Source organism: Mytilus californianus, unplaced genomic scaffold (assembly GCF_021869535.1).
Source record: "Mytilus californianus isolate M0D057914Y unplaced genomic scaffold, xbMytCali1.0.p SCAF_4, whole genome shotgun sequence".
In the NCBI taxonomy this organism is placed as follows: Eukaryota; Metazoa; Mollusca; class Bivalvia; order Mytilida; family Mytilidae; genus Mytilus; species Mytilus californianus.
The window spans coordinates 34,475,953-34,495,028 of record NW_026262690.1 but is presented as its reverse complement, the minus strand read 5'-3'; the positions used below and the strand labels follow the sequence as shown (position 1 = coordinate 34,495,028).

General features: G+C 32.3%; 1 protein-coding gene across 1 annotated transcript in view; it reads right to left on the bottom strand.

The window, feature by feature from the left end:
* Nucleotides 1-83: 83 nt before the first annotated feature.
* Nucleotides 84-19,076, bottom strand: part of LOC127737949 (general transcription factor IIF subunit 2-like) — an 89,216-nt gene continuing 70,223 nt past the window's right edge. Inside the window, exon 8 of the mRNA XM_052248920.1 lies at nucleotides 84-4,115. Coding sequence (XP_052104880.1) covers nucleotides 3,999-4,115 — 117 coding nt within the window. The 3' untranslated portion in view covers nucleotides 84-3,998. The remainder of the gene's footprint in view (nucleotides 4,116-19,076) is intronic.

The following is a 19,076-nucleotide window of genomic DNA, read 5'->3' as shown; positions in this document are numbered from 1 at the left end:
ATTGAACACTTCTGTGGAAGATACAATGACTATAAGGAGGTCATTCATCTACATTTTTACACCAAATAAAAAATAAAACAATCTTAACATGAACATACATTTATTAAAAAAAATCTGTAGTTCTTTTAAACATAATATAAAACCAACTCGACATTACTAATGACTTTGTAGTAATTATTACAACAAATATATCATCATGAAGCAAAAATATTTGTCTTTAAATATTAAGTGAAAATGTTTTACGATATTTTTCATTTTTCCACACATGATGTCACATAAGTATTAAAAGACATCTAATAAGTTTTTTTCATTGGTACTAATCCTCATACTACATGTATTACTGTTTTCTTTAATGTTGAAATTCATTAAAGGTAAAAAATCTATATATGTGATCGTCCAGCTCTAAAGTGATTTTTTTGCCTGTTTACACTTCAAAACACTCCTGAAATCCTGCAGGTCAATATTGTAAATATTAGAAAATTACAAGTAACTTATTTAAAGCCATTTCTGTCTGTAGCCATGATTTCAACTGCTATTAGTGTTATACCCATTTAGCACTCCACACGTTTTCAAAAATGCCCTAGCTGAACTGGGTTAATAGCTTGGAAGGACAATCCTAAAATTCATGGTCCATATGGCCCGAGAATAGTTATTTCATAGTGCATTTCTTTAAGACAATAAATCAATAATAAATAAGTCAAAAAATCACACCTGCACTTTCTCAATTAGATTTTTAGTGTGGTGTACTACTTTTGGCCAAATTATATCAAAATTATAGAAAACTTCATTGATCAGCTCTAACTCAAACTATGGACAATTTTATGTTAAGGGGGTTATGAATTCTTTCAACAGTTTAAGACATACTAATTTTTAACCTTTTCCAGCTGGACCAAATCACTTCTTTACATTAAAATTCATGACCCACCATTTTTTTTTGCAGTGTAATTTTATCCCCCTACTTGCTATTTGAGGCATAAAACATGAAGAAATAAATTTGGAAGGGGTATGAAAAAAATTGTAAAGTAATACACTGTCCACACTAGGGACTATATTTCTAGACAACGAAAATCAAAGGACTATTACTGTGTTCCTAGAAAATATGCATTTTTTATGTGTGGTAATATGAAAGTGTCATCGTTGCTGGGCTTCCAAAATGTAGTACATATCTAATTTTTCAACAACACAAAATTCTCACAAACAGGCTTTGAAAATTTGGTTGAAATGAGTGCTTCCAAAATGTCGTATGTGAACTTGAACATTTTTGTAGATGGCTTGGACATTTCTAGATAACACATAAATTAACCTTATTATCACAGAAATAAAGAAATGTAAAAGTTTTTGATTCCCAAAGCCATTATACAACAATTTTCAAGTTTACATACAACATTTTGGAAGCTAACTTTACAAACACTTGAGATTGGCAATTTTGTCACATGTCTTACTTCAAATGTTTTGATTGTTCTAAATAAATGATACTTTGGAATATCAGACATTTCCTCCTGCCAAGCCGGTTTGTGTGAAAAAGGAGTTCTAGCAAAAAAAGTCATATACAACATTTTGGAAGCCCAGCGACGTCATATTTCATGCCTTTTTGGAGGGAAAATGAGAATAATAGCCATAACAAGGTGTTGGTGGGGGTCACAACATCAATGGTATAGACCATAGATATAAACTGTAATCTTAAAAGAATCCCTAGGTACATCAAAATTAGAGGAGGCATTATATGGCCAGATCGATTTTGCTCTTAAAAACTAGGACATTCTTTGGTCAGAAATCTGTAAAATCAGACATTTTGGATGACTTGGTCTGTCATAAAACGATAAATGTTTCCAGAGGAAGACAATGACATCATATACAGCGCGAGTCAACGTGGGTGGGCTACGGTAACTACAAAGTTATATTTGAATGACAAATAAATGAAGTTATATCAACATTCACCTCTCAGGGTCACATTATATTCTAAAAATAGTTCAAATTATATTGTAGTGAAATTGTTCAGCAGGGATTTGTTCGTCAAGCTTACATGATGGTATAAAATGACATTCTACACATGAAGACAAAACACATCCATCAAGTTCTAAGATATTATGCTGTGTGGGACTTGTAACTTTTGGGAAATACAAGTATCTTCTGTTAAAAAATAACACAAATGTATCATAATTATTAATACAAATATTGACTGCGACTGGTTTGTATTACAGTTTGATGTTAAATGACAAAAACCTCTGTATGAACTTGACAGTAAATCATAAAAGGGAATTAACTATAGATTGATTTATTAATGGCTGATTAATGTCAAGTGGCAAGTATTACAAGTATATTCAGGACGATAACATGTAAAAATAAAACAACACAAAACCTGCTTTGTTCTAAACTGAGTCAGATTTTAATGTACTAGCTCACAGAATTACAATCTGCAGGAAGATATGTTCCCCACCTACTCCCATTATTCTGTCTCAGAGCAGACCAGTCTAGTTTTTACTCTTTAATGCCACATGCTTAGTGGAAAAACAGCAGAAAAAATGTTAAAAATTTTGGTTTTCCCAAGTCGGGGATCAAACCTTTGATTCCCTCATTCGAGATGAGCAGGACATCACTGATGATGTGTACTCTGGAGAAGTCAGTAAACTAAATGGAAATTGTAAATGGCAGATAGATGTAGTAGATACAGTCCATGTAAATTTTCAAAGTATTTTTTGTTCTTTTTAATCTTTTTTGTTAATTTGAAAGATCATATGACTTTAAGCATTATTTTACTTTCGTGAGTTCCTATAACAAAAAATTTCAGAAGTGCAAGTAGTGCATTAGACAAGTTGTGATCTTTATGGATTTGTAAGAGAAGATACAAATTTTTATGTCGACTGTAATGAAGACAATTTATATCAAATGTTTGGGGTAAAAACTTAAAGTTCAGTCTATTCATACTACTGTATCCTTGACTTTTGCCCTTATGACCTAAACATTTACAGGGGTCTTATATATCTTAGATATTATCCTGAAACAAACTTTCCCTCAAATTTCAGTCTATTTATAAGTAAGCCTTGACCCAAAAATATAAATGGGTGTCTTTCTTTCAAAGGGGCATTCTCAAGCTAAGTTTTGTTAAGGTTCAATATATGCTTCAATAAACTGCTTCGCTGAGCGCAGCTGGATACGCCTGCAGAGGTCCAACCTTGAACAGTTGGGGCAAAAATGGACACAATATTATTCAAGCTTGATACAGGTCTGAATTTGGATTGTAATTAAATATTTGACATATTATAGGTTTCTGAATAAATGTAGTTAAAGAACTTGAAATTGGTTATATGAATTGAATTTATATTCAATTAAAGATTTCTTGCTGTTGTGCAATACACTGTGCTGTTGCGCAATACTTAGTAAATCTTAGTGACCTATTGACCTCAAAATCCCCAAAGATCTTTATCATTTTATTGAGCATTTCCAAATCAAGTTTAGTAAAAGATTGACATAAGGTTCTTATTGACTAATTGACCCCAAATTTATAGTGGAATTCCTTACCCTGTGGCCCCATTAATGAACCAGGTTTGGTAAAAAGTATACATATAGTCTGAAAAATACCATCCAGAAACTAAAATTTGGTGCAATTTCAATCAATAAGAGTCTTCCTTTCCCATGAGACATTATCAAGCTCAGTTAGGTGAAGATATTGCTTTTGGTTCAAATGATTTTGTTTGGAAACAGAAATGTTGACGTCTAGACAGCATTCATCATATTATGTACGACTTCTCTGCATCTCTGCAATACATTCTATTGCTTGTATGTTTTTTGGGGATATATTGAAAGAGCATTGCTTAATCATTTATTCTTTTATAGAAGAGAATGTTTATGATCAGCTTGACCCTGTAAGAATTAGAGATATTAAATAATAAGCATCTGACATGACTGACATTAATTTTATGCTTTGTGTTTGAATTTTCTCACATATAAAATCATTTTTGCATAAAAACATGAAGCACAACAAAACAGAGAATGTAAATTCATGTCCTCTCATCCTCTTTGTAATGTCTGTATTCAGGTTTCAGTTCCCACATGTTTCGATGAGGAGCTTTCATATTGTAAATGCAGATCTCTTTTAGTATTTCTTTGAGGTAAGTCTGAAAATACAATATAAAAATTTATTAATTCATGTGTTGAAAATTATTCTTATTATGACTGAGTTAAGAATAAGTTTAGAATAATGTAAGTCAGAATGGACATGGATAATTCAAAAGGACTGAGATTTCAAGACATAAGTAAAGAATATGATTAGAATGGACAGAGATTAGAAAAAACGTTGAGAATAATGTCATTCAGAGTAGACAAATAAAGAAATAAGTTGGGAATAATATTAGTCAGAATCAGAATGGACAGGATAAGTTGTGAATAATATTAGTCAGAATGGAAAGGATAAGTTGGGAATAATATTAGTCAGAATGGACAGGATAAGTTGGGATCTAATATAGAGGGTAGTCAAGTTATTGCTGAACTTTGCCATCATAAACTATCCTCTGTCAGTGGTATTTGTGAGCCTGTAAAAATAACTTTTGTGTTAATACAAACCATTAGAAAAGTTTGATAGTGTTGTAAACATTTATTTAACAATATCTTTTTAGTGTGTTTAGAATTGTAAACTAGTAAGGCAAAATTAACGAAAGTAACAAAACTTTGTCCATTTGTAAAAAAAAACAACAAAATTTAGACAAATTAGAGGTGGGTAGGGGTATGGTAAATGTGCAATGCAATAGTCATTGCAAGAATGTATGTACTGTATGAATGGAATTCCTATCAATGATTCAATGTCTGATCTAATAAAACTGATAGGAGGATGATCCATTTGGAACATCAAACATCAATTATAGAATATCTTTACCTATGCCCAGGTAATTATTAGTTGTAAACGTAGATATTAAACTAATAAATATTATAAATGAAATATTACAACTTTTATTGTGGGCGGCATTCTTATCTATTTTAACATAAAGAATGATTTAATTGACTTTATTTTAATAATATATTTAATTCTTAATTTATAATTAATAAAACACTATCATACATTTGTGAGACTTCTATATTCACTTAAAGACATGGTAAAATTCTGAAAGTGTGTGGAAAATATGACTAATTTTCAAGAAATGTAAATTTGTCAGACTTTTACAATCTTATCAGTTCTGCATATTTTAGTAATCAGAGTTCAAAAATCAGTGTAGATTCCTGAAATCATCACTTCACACATCTATAAAAATGTTTCTTTTATTTTTTGGTGTCCATTATTTATCTAGTTTTGCAAGTCTCTACATTTATCCGATTTCCTGCAAATAAAAAAGTAATTTATAAGATTTTGAAAATGTGCACTGCTGATTTTATTTATATATTAAAATGTCCCGTTTTTTATAATTTGCACTTATATCAGTTTAAAGATTACAATGTGTTCTTTATCTGAAAGAAAATTTAATTTTCTACCTATGTTATGGACCATAACACTAGGATATTTAGTATAATTTTACTTATTTCTATTGTGAAAAAAGCAATTTATAGAAGAACACACCTGTGACATGTAATATAAATTCTCAGTAACATCTTGCTACTGAAATACAAATTTACTTTTGATTTATGTGGGATTAATACAAAAGTTTGAATATACCAACATGACACTGCATACTGTTTACAATAAAAGGAGAAGGGAGAGGGGTGAGGGTTGAGGCTAACTAAAAGAAAAAAGAGAAAAGTTTTTGTTTGGTTAATAATTGAATGTCATTTAATGAGTTCTAATTTTCTCTTCTTTTCAATCATTTTTCTTCTTAATTTGTGCCTTTCTATCCCCAACAGCCAAAAGATTCCAGGAAAATCCTGAAAAAAATTTATCTTGACCAGATGTTCATTGCAGATAGTTCAAGTAACCTTACTGGTAGATATAAACTTCTGTATATGCTTGTTTTAATCATAGATCTGACATACAAGTACAGATAGGCATTTCATCAGCCCTGGTCAAAAGAAATGCATTAATAGATAGATAGACATCTGCTGATAAAAAGGACAGTGACACCATGCAGTGATTAACTTCTTCATGGAAAAGCGAATTCACTTAATCACAAATAAAAGAAAATTTACATTTCATATTGTTAGTCAGAAAATATCAAAGAACTGTAAAATTATGTTAAATAACTACCAAATTCAATCATTTCAAGAGTTTTGAAAACTTGTAGAATAAGCTCATTAGTACAGATAATGTGAAATCTGGTAGAGACTTAAAAAGGCAACTTGAGTTGATTTTGTTACATGTAAAACAAAATGTCCATAATCAATTTTACATCATCCAAACTAAGGGACAAGTCTAACAAGTACTTTTAACAATAATCAATCAAGACAAAGAATAGACTTAGTACTTAGATCTTGGATGAAAACTGCAGAAAGAAGTGAGAGAGTTGGTACCACCATGGCTGAAAAATTTACTTTGGTCCAGAGTCTGGAAAAACTCTGGAAAAATTCCTTAAACAAATCTGTTACAGCAGATGCCCAACTTAAAAACATGTACAATCTGTCCATAAGCTTTTTGTCTCTTAAATAGTTTGCTGAAAATAATGACAAGTTCCCAAGTCTGGCAAAATAGGAAAGGATTGCTGAAACTATTCGATAATAGCAGGTGCACCACTTCAATATGTGAAACTAAAGGGTCTGTGTTGAAACTGCAGGAAGAGGTCACCTTTGCTTACACAAAGTTGGCACTGTCTTCTAAAATATGGCCTAAAAAAATTACTAAATTTTCAAGTATGGTTTAATTGAGACAAAAAAATTATCAATTAAATCTGTAATAGTACAGTCAAAGCTTCAATACATATACAATCCCTCCATAAGCCTGCTGTGTCTTTCTGAAAAAATAACTGTTCCCAGATCTGGCAAAATGGGAAAAGATTCCTCAAACTATATGATAATAGCAGATGCACCACAATATATGTGCAATCTTTCTGTGAAGTCAAAGGATCTGGGTTGAAAACTAGGAGGAGTCGATTACTCAAAAGATGGTAAATTTTGCTAATAAATCACTAAGTCTTTAAAAGTAGACAAAAATTCTTCAAACAATTCCATAATAATAGTTGCCCAATATTTATATCTAAGAATCTTTTTGTGAAGTCTCAGAGATCTGGGTTCAAACTAACTAAATGAGGAGTTGATTACACAAAGCAGATACCCAATTTTCCTCACCCACCTGACATCAGCATACTATAGTCCCGTTTACACTTTGTGTAGGTACCCTGACTTTTCCCTGCCTGTCAAATATTACCATACAATAATCCAATTTTGCAATTTGTGCAACCCTGCCAAAAATACCCAATTTGTTTAGTCCATTTGAGACACCCTAAGTTTTTCTAGAACCTTTTTTGTAAGCACTGAACTATTCAGTTTACATATTTCTAAAATACAATCAAGATCCCCATAGATATTCTATGCTCAAATGCTTTTTCCTTAACTTATCATGGTGTGAAATAAAGTTTGAATACTGACATATTTAGAGAAAATTCAGATAAAGTAGGTACTTAAAGTCATATGTTTGATAGGAGGAAGCAATGTCATCAACATTTCCTACAAAATGTACTTTAGTTTCCTTCTAAATGTGAAATTTCACTTCCTAAAAGTTATGTGACTGAAGTCATTTTCATAATGATAAAATAATGCAAAGACACGAAATACTGTCACATAAATTATTGTTCACACAAATGTGTTGTTTTTTATTTTTTTATTTTTAGTACTTTTTTTTACAGGCATTTCAAAATTAACCAAATATGATTAATAAAATGAGAAGTGTTGTGAGCAGAGCACATCTTCATAAATGCAATCCATAACATTTGGTTTACCATATACAGCCTTAAAAATTGAGAAATATTCCATACCATTGTTCAAGCTAAAAATACCATTTCCTCCACACCAAAAAAGGTGTGAGAGTCCTTATATTTCTGCAAATATTGACATCAGCCTTGTCATATACCATTCTTCGGACTAAAAATAAAATATAAAGGAAGAAGGAAGAGGGATGAACACACAGATGGGGCTCCAGTAAGGTACCCCTTAGGTCACAAAGTCACGTTTAAAAATTTCCTCGGGTCGCCAGGTTACTTTTAAGCACACAGTTAACATATGACTGAACCATCAAAATATAATCTTACTAAACAGACTTGCAATCATCAGAAACATCAGGCTAGAGGACAATCATCTTAAATTCATGTACCAAAAATATGAATTGAGAAATGTGTACAACAATGTAAATAGGCAGCATCTATATTTTGATAAAAATGAACTATAAAAGAAAGGTTTGAATCCATATTTGAATAACAGGCAGATTTCTTTAGCTCTAAACCACAGCTTAATTATCCATCAAAATGAGGTCAAGGTCATATGAATCCTGCTTGACTGACAAGTACAACATAAAATGATTCTATACACAAATATTTGACATATACATGTAACATGTAATGAATATGAATCAGATCAAATCATGAAAATTGATAAATGAACCATAAAAATGAGGCCAGGGTCAGATCAAGGCTACCTTAAAGACAGATTTGTACACCTTACAATCATTCTTTATACATTTTTTGTACTGCAAATGTGCCAATTGCACAGTTAAATTGCAGTTAAATTGCATTGATCATATATATTCTTTTGTGATATTTTCACTGACTGAATATTGCCTTATTTATGATGTTGACAATGTATTTTCGTAGAGTTTTATTGACATCAATAAAGAATATGTACTCCACTTCAATTTCAAAATTGATGGTTTTTACCCAAACATTTGAAAGAGTTGCAGGATAAAGGCCTTGACCTTAGACACAGTGATCTCAAAATGAATAGGAATCTTCCAGTCATTAAAAGAAGATTCACTGGTTTCAAGTCAATCTTGTTTTCAGTAACTTTGACCTTGACCTTATAGAAAGTGACTTATAAAAAAATATAGGAATCTTCCTCTTATTAGGTTACCTCGTATAAGTAAGGTTCTGGAGCTGTATCCAGAAACCCCTTTTCTGCAATTATTTCAGTTTATTTTTAGTTATTGTGACCATGACCTTGGAAATAGTGACCTCAAAATTATATGGGGCTTCCTCTCATTATATGTGACCATATATCCAAGTAAGGCTACAATTTGATATAAAGAATTTGATTTATATTCAAGAAACCAAGATGACAGATAGGTAAAATAAACTGTTAACACAGAGATATGTCTGGCCTATTTGTTATTTTGATAATGCAAATGTTGAAATTAAAATTACAATACTTTAACATGTAAGTTATGCAAATATTCAAAGTCAATGAACCATGACTGAAGGTACAGGGCTAAACAGTCTCCATGGAAATGAGATGTGCCAATGCTAATACAACTGCAAACCAAATATCATTGACTTTTCATAAGTCATTCCCTTTAAACAAACCTAAACACAAACATTAACTTGTAAACTATGTAAAAGTTTCAAAGTCAATGAACCATAATTAGGGGGTGGGGTTATATAATCTCCATGGAAATGAAACTTGCAAATGCCAATACATTTGCATACCAAATATCATTGACTTAACATTAGTGGTTCATCTTAAACTGACCTAATCACAAACTAATACATGTAAATTAAGCAAAAGTTTCAAAGTCAATAGACCATGACTGAGAAGTAAGGACCAAATATTCTCCATGGAAATAAGATGTGCTAATGCTTCTACAACTGCTTACCAAATATCATTGACTTAACATTAGTGGTTCATCTTAAACTGACCTAATCACAAACTAATACATGTAAACTAAGCAAAAGTTTTAAAGTCAATAGACCATGACTGAGGGGGTGGGGCCAAATAATCTCCATGGAAATGAGATATGCCAATGCTTATACAACTGCATACCAAATATCATTGACCTACCACTAGTGGTTCCCCATAAACTGACTAATCACAAACTAATACATGTAAACTAAGCAAAGTTTCAAAGTCAATAGACCATGACTGAGGGAGTGGGGCCAAATAATCTTCATGGTAATGAGATGTGCCAATGCTAATACAACTTCATACCAAATATCATTGACCTACCACTAGTTGTTCACCATAAACGAGACCTAATCACAAATCAATACATTGTTGTTGCCGCGGCCGTCACCGCTGCCGGAAACAGCATACCTATAAAGAAAGGCAACAGTAGTATACCGCTGTTTCGAAAACTCATAAATCGATAGAGATAAAAACAAATCCGGGTTACAAACTAAAACTGAGGGAAACGCATCAAATATAAGAGGAGAACAACGACACAACAAAAACACAACATTAAAATCTAACACACACAGAAACAAACTATAATATAACAATGGCCATTTTCCTGACTTGGTACAGAACATTTTAAAAAAATGGTGGGTTGAACCTGGTTTTGTGGCATGCCAAACCTCCCGCTTTTATGGCAACGTCAAACACAACACCAAAACGACAACATCACATGACAGGACCATGTATGGGTTTTTAAGAAATGAATTAAAATGCAAAACTTAACCAATAGGGATAAGCAAGAGGAAAAATAAAAATCCTAGCCACATTTTGTATGTGTCATTTCAAAAAGTATGTTTAATTCCTTACCCCCCTCCTTTCCCATAGATGAAGTGAAAAGGCATAATGAATGGTTTAAAAAAAAAAAAAATGCTCAGCTGGGGCGCAGCTTGATACGACCGCAGAGGTCGAATCCTGAACAGTTGGGGCAAGTATGGACACAACATTCAAGCTTGATACAGCACTGAATTTGGATTGTAATTAAATATTTGACACAGCATAGGTTTCTCACACAGAATAAAAGTGGTCTAAGAACTTAAAATTTTTTAATTTACCTATTCAAACCATATCATTATTATTTGCTTTTATATATTAATCAGAAATAACCAATTTAAAATGGAAAATTTTAAGGAAAAAAAAATCCCCCCCCCCCCCCAATTTTTTGAACCCCCTTATGATTCATCACCCCCAAACTCAATCCCAGCTTTCCCTTTGTGGTATGGTACCTTGCAGTACAATTTCAGAGAGATCCATACACTTGAACACAAGTTATTGTCTGAAAACTAGAAAAATGCTTGTTTTTTTGTCCCTTTTTGGCCCCAAATTCCTAAACGTTTAGGGCAATTACCCCCAAACTCAAACCCAGATTTCCCTTTGTGATATGGAACCTTGCAGTACAATTTCATAAAGATCCATACACTTGAACACAAGTTATTGTCCTGAAACTAGAAAAATGCTTGTTTTTTTTGCCCTTTTATGGCCCCTAATTACTAAAATTTTAAAGGAATTACCCCCAAAATCAATCCCAGCCTTCCCTTTGTGGTATGGTACCTTGCAGTACAATTTCAGAGAGATCCATACATTTGAACACAAGTTATTGTCTGGAAACTAGAAAAATGCTTATTTTTGGCCCATTTTTGGCCCCTTATTCCTAAACTTTTTGGGCAATTACCCCCAAACTCAATTCCATCTTTCCCTTTGTGATATGGAACCTTGTAGTACAATTTCATAAAGATCCATACACTTACACACAAGTTATTGTCATGAAACTAGAAAAATGCTTGTTTTTTGCCCCTTTTTGGCCCCTAATTCCTAAAATTTTGAGGCAATTACCCCCAAAATCAATCCCAGCATTCCCTTTGTGATATGGAACCTTGTGATACAATGTCAGAGAGATCCATACACTTACACACAAGTAATTGTCATGAAACTAGAAAAATGCTTGTTTTTTGCCCCTTTTTGGTCCCTAATTCCTAAAATTTGGAGGCAATTACCCCCAAAATCAATCCCAGCATTCCCTTTGTGATATGGAACCTTGTGGTACAATGTCAGAGAGATCCATACACTTACACACAAGTTATGTTTGGAAGTTACAAAAATGCATATTTTTGGCCCCTTATTCCTTAACTATGGGTATCATAACCCCCAAAATCAATCCCCTCCTTCCTTTTGTGGTATTGAACCTTATGGTAAAATTTCATAGAGATCCATTCACTTAAACTTAAGTTAGAGTGCGAAAAAATAATGTGTCTTCGGACAAAAATTTTTTGCGGTCGTATAAAAAGATTTTATGTAAATGTTTCTACAAAACTGATAAAATGTGGTTTCTGTTCTCGATTTATAAGGAAATATGCAAACAATTATTATATTTCTACTGTAAAAGCCAAATTTTGCCCCCTGCAAAGAAATCCACACCTCCCACCGCTGACTTTAATAAAGGTTCATTTATAAATACTCCTTTCAGTATATAATGTTACAGGAAGATAAAGATAGACAGATTGATATTGTATCCTTGTAATAAGTTCCTGGTCATTGACTATGTTGAAATACAATATCTAAACACTGCCAATTATACCAAAGTTCAACTTAAAATTGTACTGATACTTATTATTATATAAAGAATTTATTAAGTGTATCTTAAATAATACTATCGTTTCAAGTATCTAGTCCTTTAAATTAGTATATCATGTGATACCATCAAATTACTGATAAAAATAGTGAATTAAAATTTACAAATCATTGAACAAGTGAAATTGTATCATTATTTAAACTTTTGAATTAAATCCTCAAAGATAATTTATACCTGTATTTCTTCCATACTGGATCAAACAGTTTATAAACATATCTGCCGAGTGAAATCAAATGGTTGAACTGTCTTAATTCTAAATGCTGTGACTGGGACTGCTGTGATTGGGACGTGGAATGTGTTAGAATTTTGATGATTGATTGTAATTTACTGCTATTTTAAAACTGTTTTAACCCTAGTTTTAATATACATCAACGAGATAATGAACATTTATCTTTTTCTAAAGACCTGCATCACTGGAGAGGTTAAATGTCATGTTCTGCAAAATATATGAGATGAAAATACACTTGAGACAACATTCCAAGAAAAAACCCAATATATTTATCTCTTAGAAACAGCATATGAAAAAAAAACATAAAAAGAACAAGCATTCTGTGAGTATTGCCTGGCAATACATAGTTCCCTACCGGTTTTTGTTGATCTTGTTTTGCTGAGCATTTAGTCTGTTTAGTTTTTCTCTATCTTCTTTAGTTTTTGCTCAAAACACCAAAGAGGGTAAAAAAATCCTTGTTTAAGGGCAATCACTCCTATAAAGAGTGACAGTCTACTAACTTTATCGCCAAAATTTGGCTTGCTAGTAGATCTTGCCTTGCTGATCATTTTTGTTATTTAAAGTGTCTATTTATCTATTATAATTTTCATCATATAAGGCAAAACGCAAAATTTGGTAAAAATTGCCATTAAAGGGCAATGACTCCAATAAGGAGTCATCAAACGATTTCCATATACTCTTTATTGTAGATCTTGTCTTGCTGATCATTTTGGCTTCTATTATAAATTTTAAGATATAAGGCAAAAACGCAAAAAAATTGGTAAAAATCGTCATCAAAGGGCATTAACTCCTGTAAGAAGTCGCCTGACAGTTTTGAAATATATAATTGGTAGAGCTTAACATTCTAAAGATTTTTGCCCTGTCAGATTTCCTCTTTTTATAATGGTTTTCAAAATTAAAGAACCTTTGTGAGCACGCTCACATACCCCACGCCCCAACATTGTCACTGGACAAACAAAATCTCAACAGATTCCTAAGTTCAAAAACTCATAACTCTACAAAAGTCGACTGATAAAAATGTTCTTGTCGATATGCACATCTACATAGTATGTCCTTATTATCTACAAAGTTTCATGAAATTCTGTTGTGTGATTTCAGAGGAGTTGCGATGACAAACTGTTGCAGTAGTATATTGAGGCCAATAAGTTCAAAGGGGCTTAACTCCTAGAAAAAAATGTGGACACAGATGATGCCCCTGCTTGCATAGCATATAGTTATAAAGGGATATAACTGAAGAAAGGTATAAGTGACACTACCCAAATTTGAACTTGATCTGAGTTTTGTGGTAATAAGCATTGTGTGTAAGTCTCATAACATTTGGTTGAGGCTAACTTAAGTTGAGAACAGAAACTAAAAATTCAGCAATTTTTCTATTTGTAAACACAACTCTAGAACAGTTGTGTATAAGTTTTATAACATTTGGTTGATACAAACTAAAGTTAGAGAACAGAAACGAAAAATTCAGCAATTTTTATGTTTATAAAGGGACATAACTCAAGAATGGTAAAAGTGTCGCCACCAAATTTTGTACTTAATATGTATTATGTAGTAATAAGCATTGTGTATAAGTTTCATAAACGAACAAAACATTTGTACTTGATCTTAGTTTTGTGGTAATGAATATTGTGTATAGGTTTCATAATGTTTGGTTGGGGCAAACTTAAGTTACAGAATGGAAACTAAAAATTTTGCAATCTTCCGATTTATAAAGGGGCATAACTCTAGAACAGTTAAAGTGAGGCCACCAAAATTCAAACTTGATCTGTGTTTTGTGGTAGTAAGCATTGTGTATAAGTTTCATATCATTTGGTTGAAAAAAACTTAAGTTAGAGAACAGAAACTAAACATTTTGCAATTTTTCCATTTATAAAGGGGCATAAATCTAGAACGGTTAAAGTGACACCACCAAAATTCAAACTTGATCTGTGTTTTGTGGTAATAAGCATTGTGTATTAGTTTCATAACATTTGGTTCAGGCAAACTTAAGTTAGCGAACGGAAACTAAACATTTTGCAATTTTCCATTTATAAAGGGGCATAACTCTAGATCGGTTAAAGTGACGCCACCAAAATTCAAACTTGATCTGTGTTTTGTGGTAATAAGCATAGTGTATAAGTTTCATATCCTTTGGTTAAGGCAAACTCAAGTTAGAGAATGGAAACCAATTTTTGGGACGTACGTTCTTTCGTATGTACGTACGTACAGACAGACAAGGGTAAAACTTAATGCCCCCTCCGCTATGGCAGGGGCATAAAAAAATTGAATCGTAATTTCCTGTTGATATGCACATCTACATAGTATGTCCTTATTATCTACAAAGATTCATGAAATTCTGTTGCGTGGTTTCAGAGAGGTTGCGATGACATACTGTTGCAGTAGTATATTGAGGCCAATAAGTTCAAAGGGGCATAACTCCTAGGAAAATAAATGTGGATAGTGTCCACATGTGGACACAGATGATGCCTGCATATCATATAGTTATAAAGGGACATAACTGAAGAACGGTAAAAGTGACCCTACCAATATTTGAACTTGATCTGAGTTTTGTGGTAATAAGCATTGTGTGTAAGTCTCATAACATTTGGTTGAGGCTAACTTAAGTAGAGAAGAGAAACTAAAAATTCAGTAATTTTTCTATTTATAAACACGCATAACTCTAGAACAGTTGTGTATAAGTTTGATAACATTTGGTTGAGACAAACTAAAGTTAGAGAACGGAAACGAAAAATTCAGCAATTTTTATGTTTATAAAGGGATATAACTCAAGAATGGTAAAAGTGTCGCCACCAAATTTCGTACTTCATCTGTATTATGTAGTAAGAAGCATTGTGTATAAGTTTCATAACATTTGGTTGAGGCAAACTCAAGTTAGAGAATGAAAACCAATTTTGGGACGTATGGATGGACGTACGTACGTACAGACAGATAAGGGTAAAACTTAATGCCCCCACCGCTACGGCGGGGACATAAAAATTGAATCATAATTTTCTGTCGATATGCACATCTACATAGTATGTCATCTACAAAGTTTCATGAAATTCTGTTGTGCGGTTTCAGAGGAGTTGTGATGACAAGAACAGGACTGAGGGACAGACAAAAACATTATACCCTCTGCAACTTTATTGCGTGGGGTATAATAATATACAAAACTACCATTTTACCCCTATGTTCTATTTTTAGCCATGTCGGCCTTCTTGGTTGACAGGCAGGGTCATTGGACACATCTTTTAAACTAGATATTCCAATGATGATTCTGGCAAAGTTTGGTTAAATTTGGTCCAGTTGTTTCAGAGGAGAAAATTTTTGTAAAAGTTAAGGGACGACAATGACAACTGACGACAACAGACCCAAGTGATGAGAAAAGCTCTCTTGGACCTGTGGGCCAAGTGAGCTATAAACACATAGTCCAGCCTAATTTGGTACAGACTTGAAAGTATAGATTATCCATCATAGAGTTATATATATAACAACTAATATATCATAATAGATTAAGATGAAAGCTTAGAAGTGTAAATCAACCTAATACTTCTTTGTCTCATTTCTTAGAAGGAGGATAAAAGCAAGTTGAGGTGAATACACATCTTATCATGGCATTATAATAAAGATATACAATGATTGAATAAAGTCATATTATAAGCATTGTAATTTTCCAATCTCACTATAACTATCAATTAATGACAATCACACATATAACCCTAGGCTATTCATTACTAATGGGTTGATTGAACAAGTATATCATTGTCAATGTTGTAATGCATTAGTCAGTTTAAAGTTTTGTCAATGTAATCCTTGACATGATTGTGCATATCTAACCGAAAAACTTCCTGAGTTAATGTAGCATATAAAAAATACTTATGTTGTATAGGTATAGACTATTTCATTGGCAAATCCAGACGATGTTCTGGGGGTTGGAACCCCCTTATTTTTTATTTATTTTTTATTTTTATTTTTTTTCAATTATGTGAACGTTTCATCGTGTAAGAACCCCCCCTTTTCAAAAGATTTGCGTCTGTATTTCATATCCCTATGAGGAAGAACATACAATAAAATTGTACATATTAAGAACACAATATTTTGGATTCAACTTCCTACACATAGCTTTAACTTTTAAAATATGTCAAATATTGCGAGGTTTAGGTATTCAAAGAAATGTTAAGGATGAGGGATTGCTGAAGAATCCATGAAATAGAAAATAGAAATAGAAAACTATTACCAAAAATGAATTTGTGTTGTTCAGAGTTTTAATTCCATACTATATACCGTATAGCGGGTTAATTTCACGGGTGTAAAATTTCGCGATTTGAGGGCAACAAAGTATACGAAAAATTTTGGCGGTTTTTATTTTGGTGGATTCTTAAATCCCAATTTAAATATTTTTGCGGATACTGAAATTGTTGCAGTTAAAAACTTGTAAAAACTGATAAACAAGTGTCTATTGTTATTGTTCAATGATATTTTCTTTTCACCTGAATGACATCTTATTTATTGATTATATTCTGATAACTTAATCAATAGAATACCGGTAACATAGATATTTGTCACAGGTATACAAACTTCTTATAAATTTTAGTTATGAAATTGACCGGACCTTCGATGTACTTACTAATTAGGTTACAAAATTATTAAGAGTAACTCTTATATAATTTGACACTAATTAACAAGGATAATTACCTGACAGAGTATCTTACACTCTTATTTTATATAACACTAGTTAATAAGGGTACACACATCTGATTCTAATTTAATAAAATACATGTATGGACAATGCTCTTTGGCATTTATGTTGTTAAAACTAATATATACAGTTATTGACCTGCCGACCTGAAAAAATAGATCGTTTAAAAAAAAGCTTTTCCTATTTAGAAAGTACCGAATGTATTCATAAATTTTAGCGGAATTTAATTTCGCGATTTCCATTTATCCGCCAAAATAAGCGAAAATTAACACCCCATGAAAATAACCTGCTATACGGTAACATATAAAGTAAGGACCCAAGTAGACATAATGAAAATCACTTAATAATACATTAAAAAGATAACCAAAAATATTGGACAGTATAACAGACAATTAGGACCACCACATCTAACTCCTGTGGTCAAACAGACATACAACAAACAACACATAGTCCAGATAGTCTGATTTGGTACAGGCACAAAATGTGTTCAGGTTAAACCTGTTTTATGTGCACAGAAACACCCATCTCCCAATTGCCTAACTAGACTGTTTGTCTTAAAACTAAAACACTTAATAAAAATCTTCACAGTACAGCTACCAACAGTATGACCACCAACTTGAACAATAAATAAACAAGAATGTGTCCATAGTATATGGATGCCCCATTCACACTATCATTTTCTATGTTCAGTGGACCGTGAAATTGGGGTCAAAACTCTAATTTGGCATTAAAATTAGAAAGATCATATCATAGGGAACATGTGTACTTAGTTTCAAGTTGATTGGACTTCAAATTCTGCATCAAAAACTACCTTGACCAAAAACTTTAACATGAAAAACTTTAACCTGAAGCGGAACAGACGGACGGACACACGGACTGAAAAACATAATGCCCACAAATGGGGCATAAAAACAGAACATAACTTGAAAAAAAATGTACTCCTTACTACAGGAAACTAGATAAGGTAGCTACAGCTGTAGAATGGATAATGACCCTTAAAAAAAATCATGAGAAATAACACTTTATTTCATGAACCTTGAATGATGATAAAAATAGGACAATAATTTTTTCCATATAGATATTTGGCTAAAGGAGAGAAAATATAGTAGAATAAACTGTTAACACAGAGATATGTCTTGCCTATTTGTTATTTTGATAATGCAAATGTTGAATTTAAAATAGCAATACTTTAACATGTAAGTTATGCAAATATTCAAAGTCAATGAACCATGACTGAAGTTACAGGGCTAAACCATCTCCATAGAAATGAGATGTGCCAATGCTAATACAACTGCATACCAAATACCATTGACTTTTCATAAGTTGTTCCCTTTAAACAAAGCTAAACACAAACATTAACTTGAAAACTATGTAAAATTCGATGAACCATAATGAGGGGGTGATAATCTCCATGGAAATGAAACTTTCAAATTCCAATACATTTCATTGTCAAATATCATTGACTTAACATTAGAGGTTCATCTTTAACTGACCTAATCACAAACTAATACATGAAAACTAAGCAAAAGTTTCAAAGTCAATAAAGCATGACTGAGGGGAAGGGTCCAAATAATCTCCATGGAAATGAGATATGCCAATGTTTATACAAATGCATATCAAATATCATTGACCTACCACTAGTGGTTCCCCATAAACTGACCTAATCACAAACTAATACATGTAAACAAAGCAAAGTTTCAAAGTCAATAGGGCATGACTGAGGGGGCGGGGCCAAATAATCTCCATGGAAACTGGAT